The 20291-nt window shown below is 37.4% G+C and overlaps 1 protein-coding gene across 13 annotated transcripts in view; it reads right to left on the bottom strand.

Moving 5' to 3' along the window:
* TRDN (triadin) overlaps positions 1 to 19098 on the bottom strand; it is a 233563-nt gene extending 214465 nt beyond the window's left edge. For 11 of the 13 annotated variants that reach the window (XM_088053833.1, XM_088053836.1, XM_088053841.1 and 8 more), the window contains exons 1-2: positions 11658 to 12126; positions 8558 to 8630 (exon numbers count right to left, since the gene is read on the bottom strand). In XM_088053833.1, the coding sequence (XP_087909959.1) occupies positions 8558 to 8624 (67 nt within the window). In that variant the 5' untranslated portion in view covers positions 8625 to 8630; positions 11658 to 12126. Of the gene's footprint in view, positions 1 to 8557; positions 8631 to 11657; positions 12127 to 18964 lie in introns of those variants that run through there. The other 2 variants (XM_088053842.1, XM_088053839.1) reach the window with 2 other exon arrangements.
* Positions 19099 to 20291: the final 1193 nt, after the last annotated feature.

Genomic DNA, 20291 nt, shown 5'->3' with positions numbered 1-20291 from the left:
AGGAGAGGAGAGGAGAGGAGAGGAGAGGAGAGGAGAGGGGGGGGGAGGAGAGGAGGGAAGGGGAGGGGAGGGGAGGAGAGAGGAGAGGAGAGGGGAGGAGAGGAGAGGAGAGGAGAGGAGAGGAGAGGAGAGGAGAGGAGAGGAGAGGAGAGGAGAGAGGAGAACATAGTGTACAATCAGGACTTCACAGGCTTTTGTAAAAACTCAATTTTTTAGCTCACTTTATATATTTTCTTTGTTTTGATTTCTACTCTATGGAAAAGAAGAAACCTATTCATGTCTTTTGGTTTGGTTGGTTGGTTGGTTGGGTTTTTTAGCTGATTGGAGATTGATTTCCATATTACACAGTGAAATACCATCTCTTCAGCAGGTAACTGAGAAAATGAATGGTCAGAGTGGGAAGAAAATACTGAGAATTTTTTAATGGCTTACAAGATTTTATTCCACTATTTCTTTCTAATCTTTAACACAAGGACCTAATATTAATCATAATTATTTTTTACATCCTGTTTGCCCCCAAAAGACCAGGAATTCAGGCTCCTGCAGAATTTTTTTTGCAGACATCATACAGGACAAGAGGAAAGGTCTCCCTTCCTGCTTATTTTTGTAAACGTAGGAAAACAGGGAGATGTGGAATTGGCTAAAAATTAGACTTCTGGGCTAGAAAACAGACACATATTATAAGGTGCTTTTTTGCTCTTAGTTAAATAGTTTCACCTGAAGAACAGCTGCTTCCTCCAGTGGGAAAAGACCAACACTGGAATTGCTCCAATGCAACCAATGTACATCTGTTTTCAAAAGAAGATGTAATTCATATCTGCCTACCTGGGCATTTTCAGGGCAAGATGGAGCATCTGGAAGTTAAAATTGTATTCACGTTTGAGAAATGCCTAGACTATGTAAACAGCTTGATGAAAGAACAGAGGGGCAAGTGGCAGAGTCTGCAGATACAAGGAACCAATGATTACAGCTTCATGGTATTTGCAAATAAATATTCTTCATTCACAGCTCCAAGTGTCTCAGTACCATAGAGAGGACAATGGAGAGGGTTGGTTAAATTTTTTTATAAAGTTTGCAGTATCTAAGGCAAATTTCCACTATGCTGAAAAACTATTTCACAATATGAAGATTTCTGATATTTGAGAACAAACTCAAAACCACCGTAACTACAAGAACTAAGAAGTACTGTGCTTCCTGATCTGCTTTAAGTAGCACTGATTTGAGGCAGCAGAATTAAGATTTAATGGACAGGATGATTAATGGGAGTACAAAAGGTGGGGAAAGTGAGGCATGAAGGTGTGTTGGAAAGGTCTGTGCCAGTGGGGAGCACTGGCTCAGCTGCCCACTTCCTTGCACCTGGGGACATGGGACAGCTGCAGCCATCCAGCACTGGAAGGAGAGGCATCACACTTCAAATAACTGTGGCAGGGAGTAGTGAGGAATCTCAAAGGTCCTGAAGCCTACCAGATGTGGCCACCTCCAGAAGAATGAAGAGTGCAGTATTCACTTTTCTTCTTCTTTGTGTTACTCATGTAAAAACCCAGTTATCGAGGGGAAAATGTAAAGCATGATTTATATATCAGAACAGCACAAGTAAGCAGTAAAAATATTCTCCAGAATTTAATCACAGAATCACAGAATCAAAAAATTACATATTTAGGATTAAGATCTCTGAGACCATCAAATTCAGACTTTGGCTGATCAACACCTTGCTGACGAGACCATGATGCTGGTTGCCATTTCCAGTTGTTTCTTGAACACCTCCAGGGATAGATACCACCACATCCATGGACAGTCCATCCCAATGTATTACAATCCTTTCCATGAAGAAATTCTCCTGAGGTCCAGCCTGTACTTCCCCTGGTGCAGCTAGAGGCTATGTCCCCTTGTCCTGTCACTTGTTGCCTGGGAGAAGAGGTTGAACCACATCTCACTACAACCTCCTTTCAGGAAGAGAGAGAGAGAAGGTCTCCCCAGAGCCTTCTTTTTTTCCAGGCAAGGGAGGGTGTTTTTGGACAGTTGTGTAGTTTAATATTTGCTTTAATAGCCCATTGAAGTCAAAAACTATTACCAAAAGGATTTTAATCTATCAAATATTAGGGAAATCAAAGAATATTTAAATTACTTTAGGATTCTACAGACTGTTTCCAGCTGCATGAAATAAAGTCATTAGACCAATGTAGCCCTGACCTAAGCACTACCACAGGGAAAAAAATTAGATCCAGTGCCACATTACGGTCCTGACAGCCTTCACAGTTGTGGAATTGCTTCTGATCTAAGAACGACACACCGAAGAGTGGATAGCAACATTGTTGTAAAAGTTAGTTTTACAACTAACTTTCCCTTTTGTGAAACTGCCCTTAGCGTTCACAGTGTGAAATGCATTTGCCTGTCCTGATTGATGAATGAAACAATGGCAAATACATGCTTAAAAGGAATTTTCTACTAATTGGTTTTTAGGACAAAATCCTAGTTCTCATCACTGTTTTCCCTGTATAGTTAAAATTATCTTAATACATTAACTCTGTCAAAATTGCTGATTCCCCTTCACAATGCACCAATATCTGCATATGCATACTTCAATTCACGTCTAATTTTAATTTTAAGTGTATGCAGAAACCTCATCAATATTTGTAGCTAACCTTGCCAAGATTTTCCAAAATTGCATTCTCATATATTTGTAGCTATTTCCCACATAATTTCCAAAGTTCCTTTCTTTCCAGAGTAGCAGTGACCTAGCAAATTTCCCTTGTGATTGCTCTTACATGAGCTCTGTATAAAGAAAGCAACAAATCACTGGACACTTCTGGTTCAATAGGAACTTGCAGTCAAAATACAATCAAGTTGTATTACAAAATCTATGTATATCTCCCTCATGATAAATGAAAGGAGTAGGATGGAGCCGTGTCTCTGGGCAGAAGGACACACTGCACTTATTTCTGGAAGGGGAAGGAAGAGAGAAAGTTGGGAGAGTTTTCACTTCTATTCATCTGGAAATTCATCACTTCATCTGGTTTGCTAACAGCAGAGTAGAATGTGACATTCTCCAGAGCATTTCACATCCATGTAATCAATAAAAAATCACAGTGTTAGAACAAGAGATGCATTTTAGGATAAATGTATCTCACATGGATTAGTTCTACTTGCACACCTTATACTGGGGCATTTATTTTTCTTGCTGGGAAAAAAAATGTTTGTATTTAGTTTTAAGTTGACATGCCTCTTACTAAAGTAAGAATACTATCAAACATATTTACAGCTTTTAAAAAAAAGGAAAAGGTTTTTGTGCCCTTCCATTTTGAATCAGCAAAAAACCTGTGTTCTCAGAGTTCACTTTCTACTGCAAAGTAAAATCTTCATTGACTTAATAGCTTGAGAGATAAATTTAGAGTAATGTAGTAGTGGTTCTGCTCCAACTCATAGGATGCAGTCAGCCATCTAGTCATGTAGCTGTCCCAGACAAGGAGTGTTCACATTCAACCTCTACCACAGATCTTTTGTTATAATAGTGTTATACTAACACTCCTGGTAAAAAAACAAACAACCAAAAACACCTCAACAAACCAAATCAACAGTAAATATTTAAAAGGGTGAGTCTAACTTTCGATGCCTCTCTGTAAAATGCTCATATCTTCTACTCCAATCATGAAAGGTGATGCAAAAATCTTCTAGGAAAATGAGAGTTTTAATGTTTTCCTTAGAAAAAGCCATTGAGATTATACTGAATTTATGTTGCAGTTACAGTTTAAATATTGTTATTACAAACTATTTAATGTATATAACCTGAACAGTACCATATACATGGGTTATCACCTCTTTAGGGTGTATTCCACAGCAGATGTGTTCATGTACTAATACAGCTGACTTCAGTAAAAGTTGCATGAACAGACCTGAAGTCAAAATTAAGGTCCTACCTGCTACAGGAGGAAAAGGTCAATGCAAAATAAGGACCTTAACATTTGAATAGATGTATTAAATTATGCCTCTAAAAACAGTAAAATAGTTACCAGAAAGCTATATTTATGGTAATTGTGTCAATTGTGAACAACCTCTCAGCAAAGGCTGAAACAAGATTGAGCCTTCCTGACATGCACAGAGAGCCACAACTTAAATCTACATAATGGAATATAGGAAAAAATTGAGTTCATTTACATACCAAAGGAGGCTACGGAGGCTTAGATTCATTGTGCCTTTGACAATTTGACTCCAGGCAAAGGTACAGAGATACCTTTGAAGTTGTGAGAACATAAGCACATACAGGGAGTAGCAGGTCTTTACTCATTACATATTTGTAAAAGATTTTTTAAAACTATCTTTGAAGATAGAGACTGCTCTAGTGAGAAAGTTTTTCTGTGCCTGGAATTTAATACTTTCCTTTCTTATGGTAAATGCCTTTGAATGGCACCAAGCAGAACTTCTAGACCAGACACAAGATCATACTGTGCTCTCAGATTTATTCTAAAAGAAGGTCAAATCTGCCCCTGGACTAAGTGAGGCTTATTCAAGACTTAAAGCCACAGCTTTTTCATTCTGATTTGTAAGGACAAAGCTCAGCACTGACTATGATTTTGAGCAACTGAACGGATTTGAGTGAAAGTATAACATAGGTAAGTTTTAGCATATGGTTTTTTGGGATAAAAAAAAATTAAAAAATAAAATAAAAAAAAAAATCAGTACCTCCTACGGGATTTTTCTTATTTAGCCTCCTCTACTCTCCTGTTTTGTTAGGTCATCTCTTTTACTCAAAATACAATGAGTCTAAAGAATAAGGTAGCTGTGTACGGTGTGCTTTATGATGTCCATCTCATTATGTTTTGCATTTGGAGGAATGGGACAAAAAAAGTATCAGGGGCTATGAAGAAAAGAGCAGTACATGGGACAGAACAAGATCTGTCAGCAGTGTCGTCTGGTGGTATTTCTGCCACCGACTGGTGTCACTATCTCTTCCACTAGTCAAAGATTTGGTAGCCATGTACTTGCTTCACAACTCCCAAAATAGACTTTCTTACATAAATCAACTGTGCTGTAGGCACATATTAGAAAAAAAACCAGAAGCTAAATCTAGCTGGTCCCTTTTGTCCACATACAGCTTAAACACACTCCCACCCAGGAATCTAAAGCCTGAATGGTCTGTTCCTATGCACTGAAGCAAGACATACTATATAAAGGTACAGGGATATGACTAAAATATTATATATTTTTTAAAAATGTTTAAAGTTGACAAGAGAACATGGCAGTGGGATCGTATGGATAATAAGCATAGCTGGTTGTCCATAGCTTTAAGTTAAGTGTTTAGATGCAGTGACTTTATATCTTGTTTATCTACTTCATGTACTGTAAGACCAGTATGATCTGTAGATGTAAAGCATCAAGGATATGAAACCTGCCTGTTTCTGCAAGTTCTCTTTGACCATACCCATGGTTGGGTTTTAAATCAGAAAAGTGTGTTACACTTTTACACCTCTCTGAAGATATTTCAATACTACTGCTCAACAATCCTTTTTAAGAGACACTAAAATGAGGCTGCAGTGGGGGAATAGAGGCAGGGAATATAATTGTTGATGTTTTTTGAATCATAAACAAAAAATTTCAATAAATGCCATTGTAAAAAATGTCCTTTAAACGTAAAAATGAATTCAAGAAAACCCTGTGCTAAGGACCACACTTTCACAATACTACAATTTTATATTAATATTTATAGAAATCACATTTTTTTAAACAACAACAACAACAAAAAAGCTATGATCAAGCCATTACAATTGTGAAAAGAATTAAAGAAATCACTGAATTGTTGGAAACCACTGGCTAAGCAGATGCAGTTCAAATAAAGGCAGCCTTTTTTGAGAGTATAGTCTGTTTGCAAATGCAAAGAATGTGTACCTAATTTCAATTTATTTCACTATTTGAACTCAATTATTATCTTATTTATATCAATGACTAATAAGGATTTAAAAATAAAAGAAAAGTAGGAAGTATTTTTTCTTTCCCTAACCTTTGAATAAATATTACATGAAAGAAAATGAGCACTATCAGTTATATATTCTTGTAGGATGCAGTGGCCAGGACCTAAATTAGAAATAGCACCGTATTTGTTTAATAAATCATTTAACTTATCAAAAAACCTCATATTTAAAATGGAATTTTTCTATTTAACCAGTATGTAAATGTACACGTATAAACAATTTTTAAATGCTGGGTCTGTACCATTTTAATTGAATTGCAATTTCCATCCTAATGAAGCTTGACAGAAACCACAAGTAAAATTGAAACCATTATCTAGCAAAAGAGAAAAGCATCATTTACCACTCTCCATCATTAAAAAAACAAAAACAAAAACAAACAAAAAACCCACCTAAGAATCTGGATAAATTACTCTCAAAATATTAATTTTTTTTATTAGACAGATATTTAAGTTATCCTTCTCCCTATAAGGCACGAATTTCTTGAGAAGAGCTGTATTCAGTTGCCATATTAGGCTCTTTTGGGAAAAATAATCATACCTGACATATCCAAAAAACTTGAATATTGCTATTTTGAAATCCAGGTTTCTTGTTTGTTGGTTTAAATCATGATTAAAATCAACACTCTAAAAGTCTTTTCAATCATTTTGAATTAAACCAATTCACCCTCTACTACTGTAATATGGTTTAAGCTGGTAAAATGAGTAATTTTCACTAGTTCAATCTTTTTAAACAGAGAAGAAACCAGTGACTTTCATCATAGGAAAGAAAAGAAAAAGTTTTTTATTTCTGTAAATGGATAGCCTGCTTCAAATAGGGTAACTTTGGTTTCTTTCTCTCTCTTCAGTATGTCCTGTACTGAAGCCAGACCCATATTATGAAATGTTTTAAAGAAAAATAGTTTCTGTTTTCCAGAACTGAGCAGTAAGAACAGAATGAATCTACCTCTTACCCAGCATTTATATTGTAGACAATGGGTAAAAGTACTCAAAATATTTCTAGATTAGACTTTTTTTCAAGGTTTAGGTCTCTGAAACTGGAGATTGGGATTTCTGAAAATGTAAGTAGTTGCACAGATTTAATTTTTAAGTCAGTGGTAGCTGATCTTCCCCATAAATTGAAAACATTAGTAGAATTTTAAAAACATTTCTCATTATATAAGTAAAACATGCTCCAAATACTTAAGATCACAAGGTTCTTTTGGAAAAAAGAAAAAAATTGAATAAATATTCAGACCTTCAGTCCAGCTGTTTGCCCACAAGTAAACAGGAGCTAACTGTACACACACACCTTTAGCCTGTTGTGTGCTAAGAGGATGTATTAGCTTGGCCCTCTGATTTATAGGTTTTCAGTCTTCCTGCCGTCCAGAGCTAAGCCCCTGACTCTCTAAGGGGCTACCTAAGGTAATGAATTATATGTAAGTGTTGCCTTGTACCAGCTGAAGGAGCATAAAGACTGTACTTGGCTTTGAGTAGCGCTGTCCACAAATTCTTGAACCTTAAAGTCAAGCTAATCAATTTGGCCTCATGCTTGCCACAACAGGCTATGAGAAAACAGCAAGGCTGAAGCCAAACTAACCAGCACAGTTGTACAGGCCCACAGTCACAGGAGAATATAATTTTAAGGAATTTTGGTAAAAATTTGGAGCTTCTGTTCCCCACAAGGTCAGAGCTTCTGTTCCCCCCCAGAAGACTCCATGCAGACCTGGGTTTTCTGACTTTCTTTTCTTTGTGTTATTAGGCTGTTGATTTTACCTGGTTGTTCTGAACAAGAACAGACAGATTCTTTCAAATAAACCATAACTAAAATTGTTGTATTTTCCTTACCACGCTGTAATAGGTATATTATCTTCCTCATCAACATTGAAAGGCAGAAAAATAAGACATCTTTTCATTTTGAAAATTTGCTAGATGCTAATAGATTCTATAGAAACACCCTAGCTCCAAGCAGAAACAGCAGTCCAACGGAAGGGTAGGAAACACCTCTTATGCCTTTAGCCATCAAAATGAGTCATATAATCCAATTTATTAATTTAGGCCCTTGTTGCAGTCAGCACAACTGGCACCTCTGGCAGCAACTCATGAATTACCATGAGAAGTAGCTATCTCCCTCTTGCCTCTAGTGTGCCCTCATTAAACATTTTGCCAATTGAATACCTCTGTTACCTTCTGACCATCACTCTGGTGAAATAATTGGGATTTTGCCCCCTGGATCTTGTGTGTTATTTCTCATACATTAGCAGCTTCATGTCTGTTAATCTTCAAGCATACACATCTTTTTGCCTTTTGAAATGGTTTAAATCTTAAAACTTTTCATAGTTATCCAACAGCCTGAGAAAGGGGCTGAAATGCAGAAGCTAATTTTGATATTGTCACTGACAAGCCATGTGTAGCCTTGGGGCTAGCCTGTCTCCTTGCAGCCTGCTCCCAGACAGAGGAAATATGTAGTTGCACAGCTCTCAGCAGCAAAATAAGGACCAAACTGTGACTCATTGTCACTTTTCTACTTGACTCCCGCTTCTCTCTTGCTCCACTGGGGAAATAAGTTGTGGCAGACAAACAGCTGGCACAGAAACCTTGTCTTTCTCCTCTACTCACCTCCCTGGATTGGATCAGTGCACAGTCTCCAGAGCATTGCAGCAAGCAGAGCTGAGTCTCTGCTCATTCTTCCCTGTGTGGGAGGATAAAATGTCAGGGGATGGCCATCAACCCTGCACTGTGACCTGCAGGAGATTGGACCAGAAAGGACCAGCTACAGGCTGGTGCTGGAGCTGTTGTGCACATACAGATTAAGCTGTACATTGGCAGAAGCCATTTCTCAGAGGTATCAGCCTTTTGCTGTTCGTGCTTTGCTGGTGGCAGCTCCAACTACATCTGCCACTGCGTCCAGGGCAATCCCTGTGTTCATAGACACAGTGGAGTAGCCCAGTTAGAGACCCATGGCTTTTTAAAGTCTTAACTGGAGCACAGTAAAGATCTTAGCTTCTACATGAATACTCATTATCTGGTTAAATGTAATAATTACAAGAGCAATAATTAGTATTCATCATAATAATATGGCTAATATTAATATTAATATTAGATCCTGAGAGTGTAGCAAAGACAGAGTACTTGGTCTCTGTACTGAGTCTTTGTACATTTTTTTCATACAATATAAGGACTTCCACTTTTTAATAGTACAGTTTTGGGATTACCATGACATGTAATATGAGAATGCTGAAGATAATCCTTTGGAATTTTCTCCTGAATTCTTGACAGCTAGAGACATAGGTCCTGCCAACTTTCTAAGGACATTTATAAATTGCTGTCTTCAGGGATCTCATTTTGTCTTTCACAGTGTACATTTCACCAGTATTTCCACAACTAACAATTTGTAGCTGTGTAAAAGAATAAGTAGCACATGTGGGTATTGGTGTAAGTAGACAGTGCAGGGTAATTGCTTAATATTTAGGTAACTTAATCTCATTGTCATTATCATGCTGTTGACCTGAAACAGCTCCCCATTTCCCCTGTTCATCTGGGAATAGATTGTTGTCCTGACACAGATTGTCAGAAAGAGAACCCTGAGATGTGCACCAGCACAGCCTGCCAGGCCTGGGCTGTCTCTCTAAACCAGGAACTGCACTAGCCACAGCAGTGCCTGCATTGCTGTTGTGCCCTGCTCCCTGACATGTCAGCACGGTACCCCGAAAGGCAAGGAGCCCAAGAGTCTGGCTCTGTGACTGACAGTGGAAAAAAAAAGGAGTTATAAATACCTATTGCAAGGAGCAAGTGCTTTAGTCCAAGCAAAGTCATGAAGAGCCCAGCAAATCATGGGCTGTGAGGAGATACAGGAAACAAAATAAATTGCATGAAGTAACAGGTAGTTGAATAGTCTTTTGTTAATCCAAACTATATGTTGCTGAAGTTTATATCTAAACTTTCAGAATGTGAGTGCCACTACTAGCCCCAGAGGAAAAGAAGGTGCAAACTGAAACATTAGCTCCAGGCTGAATTATTACTTTTTTGCCATAAATAAAATTTCCATCCTGTGGATACAGTGTTTAAAAATCAGTCAATCACTACAAGTTCATTCCAAGTACATGAAAAAACAAAAATAAAATTAAGCCAAACATAACTAAACTGTACTGATCATATAGTTTATTTCCCTGTGACATGGAAGGTCAGCTTACTGAGGAGGTGATGCCCCTTATCATCTAAGCCTATGTTTGTACTGAAGACGCACACTGTTACAGCTCCTGTAAAAACACTATGCAAACGGAACAAAAACATTTTTCAGACTATATTTTCTTTCATTCAATGTTCTTTTGTTTCATTCTAGAGACTTTAATTTTCTTTCTTTAATAGATAAATAACTGAAAAGTCAGACTGGTTTGAAAAGCTTATATTTTTTGCCATTAATTTTGGACCAAAAATCTAGCTAATTTGGTTATTTCACAGATTTGCCTCATAACAGCTAGAAAACAACCAATTTTTCCAACTCACCTAGTTAAGAATATCTGAATAAACCAGTGTTTTTATTTGGGTTAGGGCTGTCAGGCTGAGCCACCTGTTTTGGCAGCATTTGCCAGAAGTAAATTATTGATCAGTCCAACTGCCAATTAAAAAACCACATTGCCTCGCTGCTGTGGATAACCAGATATCAAGCAAGGATTGTACTACTTGACATAGTCCCTAATATCAGCCCTTAACAAGGAAGGGGATCACTTTCTAATAGCACTTAATGCAGACCCTCTTATAAGTACGAACAATAAAAAATGGAAGATGAAAAATACATATTTCATGCACCGAAACACTACACAACCATTGAGAATAAAATAACCCTCAGAAGACTGTTTTAAAGCTTTTTTTTTGTATTTTTGTCATTATTAAATTAGGATAAACAGTGGAAAAAGTTGGAGTGAAATTCAACTAAAATATTCAGTATTAGAGAGGGTTGCATTTTAAATAAATCCCCTCTCTGACTTCAGCTGATAAAATATTGTTATGCATTTAAAATGTTATTTAAATATGAATGGTCAGGAAATATTGAAGTACATGAAACATTCACATTTTAGAATATGTATTTATTGGTTAATACAATTGCCTTTCATTTTTGCAGGCTGACATCTGGCATATTTATTTCAGCACAATTTTCACTGACTCCCTTAGAAGTCTACCTAAATAAGAATAGCAGAGGGTTTTTTTTTTAACCTTTTACCCTTCGATAACTCCATGTACAGTTCACAAATACTCTGTGCTCCCTATGGAAAAATTAGGGTCAACAAATGAAGCTATTCTGACTCTGGTAAATCTCTGATTATAAGGGACTACCAAAGCTTTTTCTGAGCAAAAGGAATAGAACACCCTGAACTTCAGGCATTCCCGGTTTGTATTGTTCTAACGGAACTGCCTAAATAATTGTGTTCTGCAAATGAAGCTAAGGTTATTTTTAGAGGTGTTCAGAGAACTTGCTTCATTAACTGGTAAAAATTTGAGCTACAGGACTGAAAAAAGTAAAAAAAAAAAAAAAAGAAAAAGAAATAAAAGAAAAAGCAGGAAAGAAAAATAAAAAGGAACCCAAAAAACAATATTAAATGATCCTGGAGCGAAAACATTATTTACTAAGAACAACAAATCATTTTGACATGCCAGTTCAATTATACTGTTAAAGCACATACCATTTTTGGTTAATTATATTTGAAAATAGTTACTGTACCTTCTGCTGTTATCTCAGCCATGATGATGGTAAAAGATACTCTGTTTAAAAGGTCAAGATTTACTGCGGCAGCTTAGATAGTACTTCTGGGTTACTGACTCTCGCAGGAGTTGCAGAATGAGAAGGAGGGAGGTCCTCTGCTTTTTCTAATTGTGCTCCTTCTTCTTTTATGCTCCCTGAAATGTCTGTTTCCTCTGCAGAATCTTGGCCTCCCAGAACAACCCGAGGCCTTCCAGAGGCAACACTTAAAGCTCAGTCTAAAGTGTCAGCTTCTAACAAAAATAGCCATGCCTCAGAGAGAACCTTCAGCGCGTTTTTTCTAATATCCTCAGAACCATGCACACCACAAACTAAAAGTAAAAAAAACCACAGCTCTAAACAGGACAGGAATTCATGGAGAGGCAACAAAAATCAAAAGAAATGGGAAAGAAGTGTTCAATGCTCCTACAGCCTTGCTAGCATAATTGCAGTTCTTTGGGGGGTATGTCAGGAAACATGAAATATAGAGTTCAAAGTAACCTTATCCATCCCAGTACAACTTTATTCTTAGCACACTCAGTGCTTAGCACATTCTTCCTGGCCTTTTATGGCTTGGGGAGGGTCCTGTGGAGCTCACCCCTGACTAAGGGGGAGGGTAAATTTAGGTGATTTTCTCCACTTCAACTCTTAGTTGCAGTTCAGAACCACTTAGACACCAATTTAAACCAATTAAATTGGTTTGGATTTTTTTTTGTCCTTTTCTGATTTGCTGAAATTATCACACATACCTGTAAAGTTCATCCAAGTATCACAGAACACTGTCAAAAATTTAAATAATAATTTTTTATATAGTCTAGATACATTAAGATAATATGCAAAACTATTAAGTATATCTGTGTCTGATTCATGGAAATATTTAAGTAGCTCAAAACTGCTGTGATTTTAAGAAGATTTTGTAAAACTGAAAAGAAGTAGATTCTTAAAAGCATTTAAAGGAAGTAAAATTTTAGCAATTTAAATAATTATTTTAAAACCTGAGGAATCTTTTCATTGCACTGCTTGCAATTTCACAGCTGTAGAATTAGGTATGAGGTCAATAGCTTGAAAATGAAATTAGCAAAAAAGTGCCCCCAAGCCAGCAGACCTCTGTCATCATCATCGTCATATGAAATCAGAAACCATCTTAAACAGCTCTTGCTAGTGAACTTATAGTCACCTTGTCTCTGCTACAGGAGTTGGCATTTACACTTCTCATTTCCCCCCTACCCAGGAGATATAAGCACCTGGCTCTGTGGCAAAGTGTGGGGAAAGGAATCTATTAATCCAAAGAAAGAAATGCAAGATGCAGAAACAAATGTTCATTGACCAGCAAAATCACCACCAGGATTTTTCTCTTCCCTCTATACTTAACACACTTCACACCTGCCACGTCTGAAAATGGAAGCTTTTTCTAGACAAAACTTGCAATAAGTGTTTGAGCCCCTTTCTTTAGCTCTACTGACCAAATATTTTGCACTGACAGATTTTGATTACTTGGTGCTAAGTATTCAGTGCTTTTCTGATCATCCTTCTAACCTTGTTTGCTGCTTTAGCCTGTTCTTCAGTAGATCCTCGTCACTAAGGCTGAAAAAAGATTTTAGATAAAACCTTATTTCTTCAAAAATACTCTTTCATGGACACCTAAATGGTCCAAGGAGTCACATTCACATATCAACAAAACAGCTGCCCACAAAAGGTCAGTGGTTAGTAAAAGCTGATAGAAGGTGTGATAGTAGGGCAAATCTCTTGTTTTTCTTAATTATTTCTCTCTTGCTGAAACAGTTCCATTTTACATGAACAGTTAAGTATTTGGGGTCACCTGTGTTTTGACAGCTTTACTACTTGCTTGAGATGTGAGACAGATTATCTAAGTACCCAAAGCACAGAGCTAATCAATCCTGATAAGTCAGTATTTTTTTTCACGTGTATTCCTATTCAAATTTAATAAAATAGTAAAGTCTTAGTTTGGGACTCTGGGGAGAGAGATAAATGGGGAAAAATTCATGTCTGAATATTTTCTTGTTTTATGTAGCAAGATCTTGAGACTGTGGACTATAGCCAGACATAAGTGTTTGGATAACTAACTACATGCATGATTGTCTGTCCCTCACCAGTGTACATTTCAGCTCCTACCACCTTCCTCCTTCCTTCCTGCCTTACTCCCTTGTTACTATTTCTGCTTGTCCTCAGTCATGGTCTGTTATTCTGAAACCAAAATATAAGAGCAGAAGAAGTGAGAGAATCCAGTTTGAAACCAATTTTCCACATCAGCCCAGTGGCCAGAAAGAGAAGTGGCTGGTACCCTCTGTATCCCTTGTATGCACAAAATACTCATTCTGGGAAGCAGGCTAAAGATGTTGTATGCATCAATATCTTACATATAGAAGTGTGGTTTTGGGGAACTCTATTGAAAGTTACACAGTTGCTCCCTTTAAGGAGGAAAATATCAAGGGATCTGGGTGTCATATTTACTAGAGATTATCACAGCCTTGGTGAAAATACGCAGAAGTAAAATAAAACAAGTTATGTGCGTGTGTGCATACACATTCAGTCTGAAAACCAAACATTGCCATCTGGAAATTATAAAGAATGTCAGTTATTCTTTAGAAGTCGAAGCAAGAGAAAATCTGAAATTTTTTTTAGGGCAAGTTAGATATTTTTCAAATTCTGAAATTTAGTTCCTGACTCAGTTTAAGAGTTTCTTTTAAACTAGTCTGTGAAACTCACAGTATGCAGAAAGTGCAAGATTTATACAAATCTTCATGAAACAAAGAAACATATTTTCCTGGCCTAGTTTATATGTTGAAAATTTCACGTTAGTGGAAACCTTTTCTGCGTAACCTGACCAGAAATATTCTTTTGTAAGATGTCCTTTCTCTCTCCTTGCTCCTCAGACAAGGAAAGTGAAAAATCTTAAACTACTATGGTTTTTGCAAGTGATATCTAAACCTGGGCACACGCAAGTTTTCCATAATTTCTTCTGATTATGCCTTGAGCACAACAACAAAATGCTGTTGCCTCGAGTTAGCAACAGATATTCCCCTCCTACTGACAGGGGTTATATGGTAAATGAACTGTCCTGGGATCAGTTCTCACGTTCAGTGGTGGGAAGGGATGGAGTGAAGTGTAGAAACAGCTACGCCTTCACACCAGATTCCTCAGATACACAAATACATGTTAGACAAAATAAAATGACAATTCTTTTTGCTCTATAGCTGCCTGCATAGGGAAAAAGGTAACAATACTAGGAAGAGGGGAGAAGAATGCTGCTACTAATGTCTGTGTGTAACCATGTGCCTTGATCTCAGATAATGCATATTTCAATTAGAACTCTATCAGATGAAACAAAGTAAAGCAATTATTTGAGCAACTTTTTTAGGAAATATCAGAGGTTTACTATTTGTCAGATTCTAATGCAAAGTCCTGCTTATTGGTGAAAAGTTTGGTTGTTCATATAATCAAATAGGAATGTACAAATACTTTATGAGCTCATTTCTGGATTGTCTTGATGATATTATTAGAAGGAGAATTGGGAGAGACAACAGTTCACATGAAATTATGAGGTAATGAGAGGAGAGACTTTGATCCTGTATAAGGATTTATTGGAGGAATTGAGTATACTGTCATTCAGCAAGAAAATGCAGGACAATATTTGAGTTGTCTGCTAACACGTTACTGATGAGTTCTCAGAGTTCAGTCCTACTGAGAATCAAACTATTCATAGGAAAGGAGACTTAACCTTAACTCTGATACACCCCGGATCAGATGGGAGTATGCTGTTATCAGAAACACCCACTAATCGACTGATAAAAACTAAATATAGGATGAAAGTATGATGCCAAGAAGAGGCTGAATGGTGCTGAATATAGAGAGTAACAGACATATGCAGAAGCAAATACAGGATTAGAGTGATGTCTGCCAGCTGAGTTTTGATGAGCATATGGAGCTGGTTTCCTCTGAAACAGACTTTTACTTTTTATGCCTTATTTTTGTTTAAGAATACTGTTACTTCTAGGTGAGATCTTCATTCAGCCCCAGTAGTAATACTGTGTTTTCTGGTATGAATAGGAACACACATTCTGGTACCTTTGAAGTCTTGATCAGTCAAAGATGTAGCCGTGACTTTCTATGGACCATTACACAACCCTCAAGTAATTTTTTTTCCATTTGTGATTGATATTTCATAATTAACCATTGCAAGATTTTTGGAATCAACATGACCAAAATATAGAGGTATTCTGGATATGCTGAAGTACACCCAAACTACAAAACAAAACAAGATCTTGGTATCACATCTGATCTGGGTTAAATCTTGGCATATATATATATTTATCTCATAAACCAATTTGCACCATTTTTCAGAGAATTGCATCCATAGTACCTTTAAACAAGTTTTTATTTCATATGTAGGAGACAGTAGGTTGAACTCCAGAGTAGATCTGTCCTACACTTAATGTGAGCTACTGACAGACAGATAAGAAGCTCTGTCCCTGCAGGCTGACTGGTCTGAATGCAAATCAGCCTCTGCCTGGGGACAGCTGACAAGCACACTGGGGTCACATCACCGTGGCACTCTGAGCTCATTAAAGGACGCTTCCAAAGCTATATGATAGAAACATGGCAGGTACAAAAGAAAATATCTATGGTATTGACTATTCTGCTTTACTATGGACAATACCCCTATTAGGCACAGTACTGCAAAACTGCTGAAGTAGCCTCTGTCAAGGTGAATAATGAACATATTCTAACATCCATGAAGTCCAACTGATTATAAAACTACTTCCAGGAAACAAGAACATCTTACTTAGTCTTCTTGCAAGCTGGCCAAGTAGGCAGTCTGTGGCAGGAAATCAGACTAAAGCAGCCCCCTAGTTTATGAGAGTTAGGTGTTTTCAGTGTTCTCTGCTTTAACTATAAAAATTATTAGTATAAACTAGGTTTAGGGAGGTCATTTATTGCAACAAGTCAAGGTAGACTGCATTTGGATGACCTTTAGCAGCTCCATGTAACACACTTTTCCTTTGATGATTCTATTCTTGCTATTCTAAATGAGTATTGTTTTATTAGCACCTATGTGGCTTTACTTTCACATCCAAAAAATTACTTAGAAGCTGTTTCACAGACAAGTTCTATGACACTGAAAAACAATATCTGGACCTGGTTCTTTTTAAGAAACAATGACAAAATGTACACTATAATTGTCTTTTTCTTCAGAACAATCTATATCCAAGCTTGACCATGAACAGAACATAGAAAGTTGCCAAACAATTATTAGAGATGGGGATTGGCTCTGACACAACATGAATTACCCCTGTGAAATACTGACTGAGAACTGTTCAAATATACCAAAGTATTTTGTGTCGGGTCAAAAATATCCTTGCAAAGCAAGGTGACTTCAGTTCCCATTACTTTCCTTGAGAACAGGAATTTCCTGAAAAAATTCACTGACTTTTAAAAAAATATTATTTGAAACCAAGTTTTTATGATGAAAGAACAAGACTCAGAAATACCTAAAAAAAGAGCAAAATTGTTTCTGAACTTCAGATTTCAAACCCAGCCCCAAATTTCCAGTAACACATTTTAAATTTGTCTTCACATCTTATCCTTATTAAAAGTTTAAATAGAAATCTGCATTTGGTGGTTTGTTTTTTTCCAGATATGACCATAGTCAAACACATTACCAAAAAAAGATGGAGAGAAAGACAATTTTGAACAAAAGTCTAATGAGAAAACACAAAGACAAATAAATGTTTTCATGCCAAGTACTTCAGGAAAAAAATATGGAGTAAAAGTACCAAGTATCTTCAATAATGTGAACCCTTTTTGGGATGCTTTAAACTATCTTCTCAGGCTGACCTTCACAACCAAGGGGAAATCTCATATTCCTTTCCATTTAATAGCTTATTCTTCTGCTTGATATGGTACATTATGTACCACATGTTCTTAGACACTCAGGCTAGACTGGAGCTCCCCATGTCACATTGCCAAAGTGTTCGCCTTGTAAATAAACCCAGTCAAAGTGTCAGGGGGTCCATCTGGATTTTGGCACTTTCATACTTTTCTGAGAGCAGACACTCAGTATCTAGGCACAGTGAATCAAAAGCCATTTTCAAGCACTTTTTGTCCTGGACGTTCCTGTGTGTGATACAGCTGCAGGTCTAAGAGTGCTTTTTGATGAGACTTCGTGTCTTCTGTGTTTTGTGTTTGTCTGGGTTTTTTTTCAACATCAGGTTTTTCTGCAGTTCCCAGGTCCCTGTTTGTTCTGGGACATCAGGACCTGCTTGAGTTATGCATTCCCACAGATACTATAGATACCAGCTCCTGACAGTGAGTAAATAATTTTCCAATTAAATACAAAAGCCTGCAGATGAATTAACTCTCTATGTGCCACAGTCACCCATTCAGCAGTACACAAATGTATGATGCAAAATGCTGAAGAAAAAATTGAATCTGTTAATTGTCACAAATATATAGAGAGACGGATACAGAACAATGGAGAAAAAATATAAAGCAGGCAAAGTATTTCATCAATTATCATCTCTAAGAAAGAAATTGCATGACAGAAACCAGATTTATAAAACAAGTTTGTTTCTACAACAGCTATAACTTTTTTTGTGTTTCCTCTTTCTTTCTCCTACATTCTAGTCACAGTCTTAGAGGTCTTAGAGAAATCAAAGCTGTGATTGCAGATGAGGAACCCACAATATTATTATTATTACTATTATTATTATTATTATTGTTATTGTTATTGTTATTATTGTTATTATTATTATTATCACCATTTAAAAATAAAATCTAATCTGGGAGCTTTTTCATTAGGCAATTTAGCTTCTTTACAGAGTGGAGGTAGAAGACACAAATTAGTAAATTCAACCTTGTCTGCGCTGACAGCTGTGATTGCACTGAAAAAAGTATGTCTAAAAATTAAAGGATCTTTTAAAAGGAAAAATATTTTTGACCATTGATGTCTTTGCAACTCATCGTAGCACATATATATTAATTTTCCTTCAATAATACATCACCATTTGTAATTGTCAATCAGTTTAGATTCCTGTCCAAGCTCCAACACATTTCCATAGTCAACTTCCTAAGGCAAACCATAAAGAATAATTATTTGTCTGCAAAGCATTTACTGAAAAGAATTTCTAGGTCTTGCTTTCTCCTCTCCAGTCACCCTGAAAGATCAGAGAACAAATACACCAAATGTAGAGGACTACAATGATCCTTAAGGGACAGATACACCACTTCTTTTTCCAGATCCCCAGGTTAAATGAAAATAAAAGTATTACCCCAGAGGCACAAAGTGGAAGATCCTCAGCTGTGTCGCCAGAGCTCGGAAGGCAAGGCAAGGGCACTGGGGACTTTTGGAAGCTCCGGGATGCATTCCCAGGGCCTGAGGAGAGCGTGCAGCGCTGGTACAGCTGGCACAAGCTGCAGCTGCCAAGGAGATGTTGGCAGGTGCTCCCTGTGGGGCCGAGGGGCCGCGCAGCCAGAGCCGCCAGGGCAGCGCGGCGAGCTGTTGTGCAACCGCATAACAATCCAGAATGGGACACAAATATTTTCTGGAGGATCTGGCCTCCAGTATAAGGGTTTGTCCTTGAGATTGTTTTGTGAGTCTTGGAAGCAATTATACTTGTGATTTTTAAATACATAGGCAGCCTGTGAAGTGGACATTTGACTATAAAATCCTATTTTATTGGCCTTGTACCTTAAAGATTTTTCTCTCTGGTCACTCCTGCTTCTTCCACTTTCCTCAGCTACCTGAAAAGTTCAGGGTTTTGCTCAAATTCATGTCAGGAGAAAGGTTTTGTGAAGAAAATGTAGCCTGAATATTTGGATTCTGCTTCACCTAAAAATGTTGCCTTATAATGAACAAGGAAAAATCATGTTTCTTGTTACAGAGGTACAGACAATTGAGAAAGGGGTTTTGGTTTTGTTTTATTATGGTTTTGTGCATTTTTTTCCTTAAGAAAGGGAAAGTAGCTAGGCTTATAGTCAATCTCTGAGGAAGGCAGATGAAACAATACTTTTATTTTCCACATTTTTAGAGTAACAACAAAAAAATGTTATCTGTTCTACAAATAATAGCCAGAGCGCGACAGCTGAGTAGGGCAAACCTTCGGTTCAGCTGCAGAAATAACAAAGGCCACACAACATCAGACACACAGGACTGAAAGTACAATCCCCCAGAAGGTGCATTTTTTGCAGTCAACCAGAACATACACTTTTCACACATCACCAAACTTGAGCTAATGTTCAAAATCATGTTTGTGACCCATAAACAGCAAAGAGGTGCCTGACAGAAATGTGGGTGTTACAAGGCTCTGGGAAGGTTATGCAGAGGGAGAAGACTGCAAGCAGTGAGTGGTTGATGCCACAAGCAGAGTTATGGCCCCAGCTCCTCTCTGTTCCCTGAGTTGACAAACCTGCTCTGTAAATGATGCCATCCCACTTCCTTTACAGCACTGGTCAAATGAGTCCTTCTTACCCCCATTCTCCCCACCAGTAAATTTTGGTTTTAGTTCAAATCCCCCAACTTTTCTTTGGCACAGTAGTGCCCTGACAGCAACAGGCAAACACTTCTGGCAAACTAACTCCTAGTGGTCTTTTAAAAAC

The sequence above is a fragment of the Pseudopodoces humilis genome, chromosome 3 (assembly GCF_049639895.1).
Source record: "Pseudopodoces humilis isolate 2021_Gansu_Grassland_sample_001 chromosome 3, ASM4963989v1, whole genome shotgun sequence".
Classification (NCBI taxonomy): domain Eukaryota; kingdom Metazoa; phylum Chordata; class Aves; order Passeriformes; family Paridae; genus Pseudopodoces; species Pseudopodoces humilis.
Note: the sequence above shows the minus strand (reverse complement) of the source record. Positions and strands in the feature narration are given on the sequence as shown.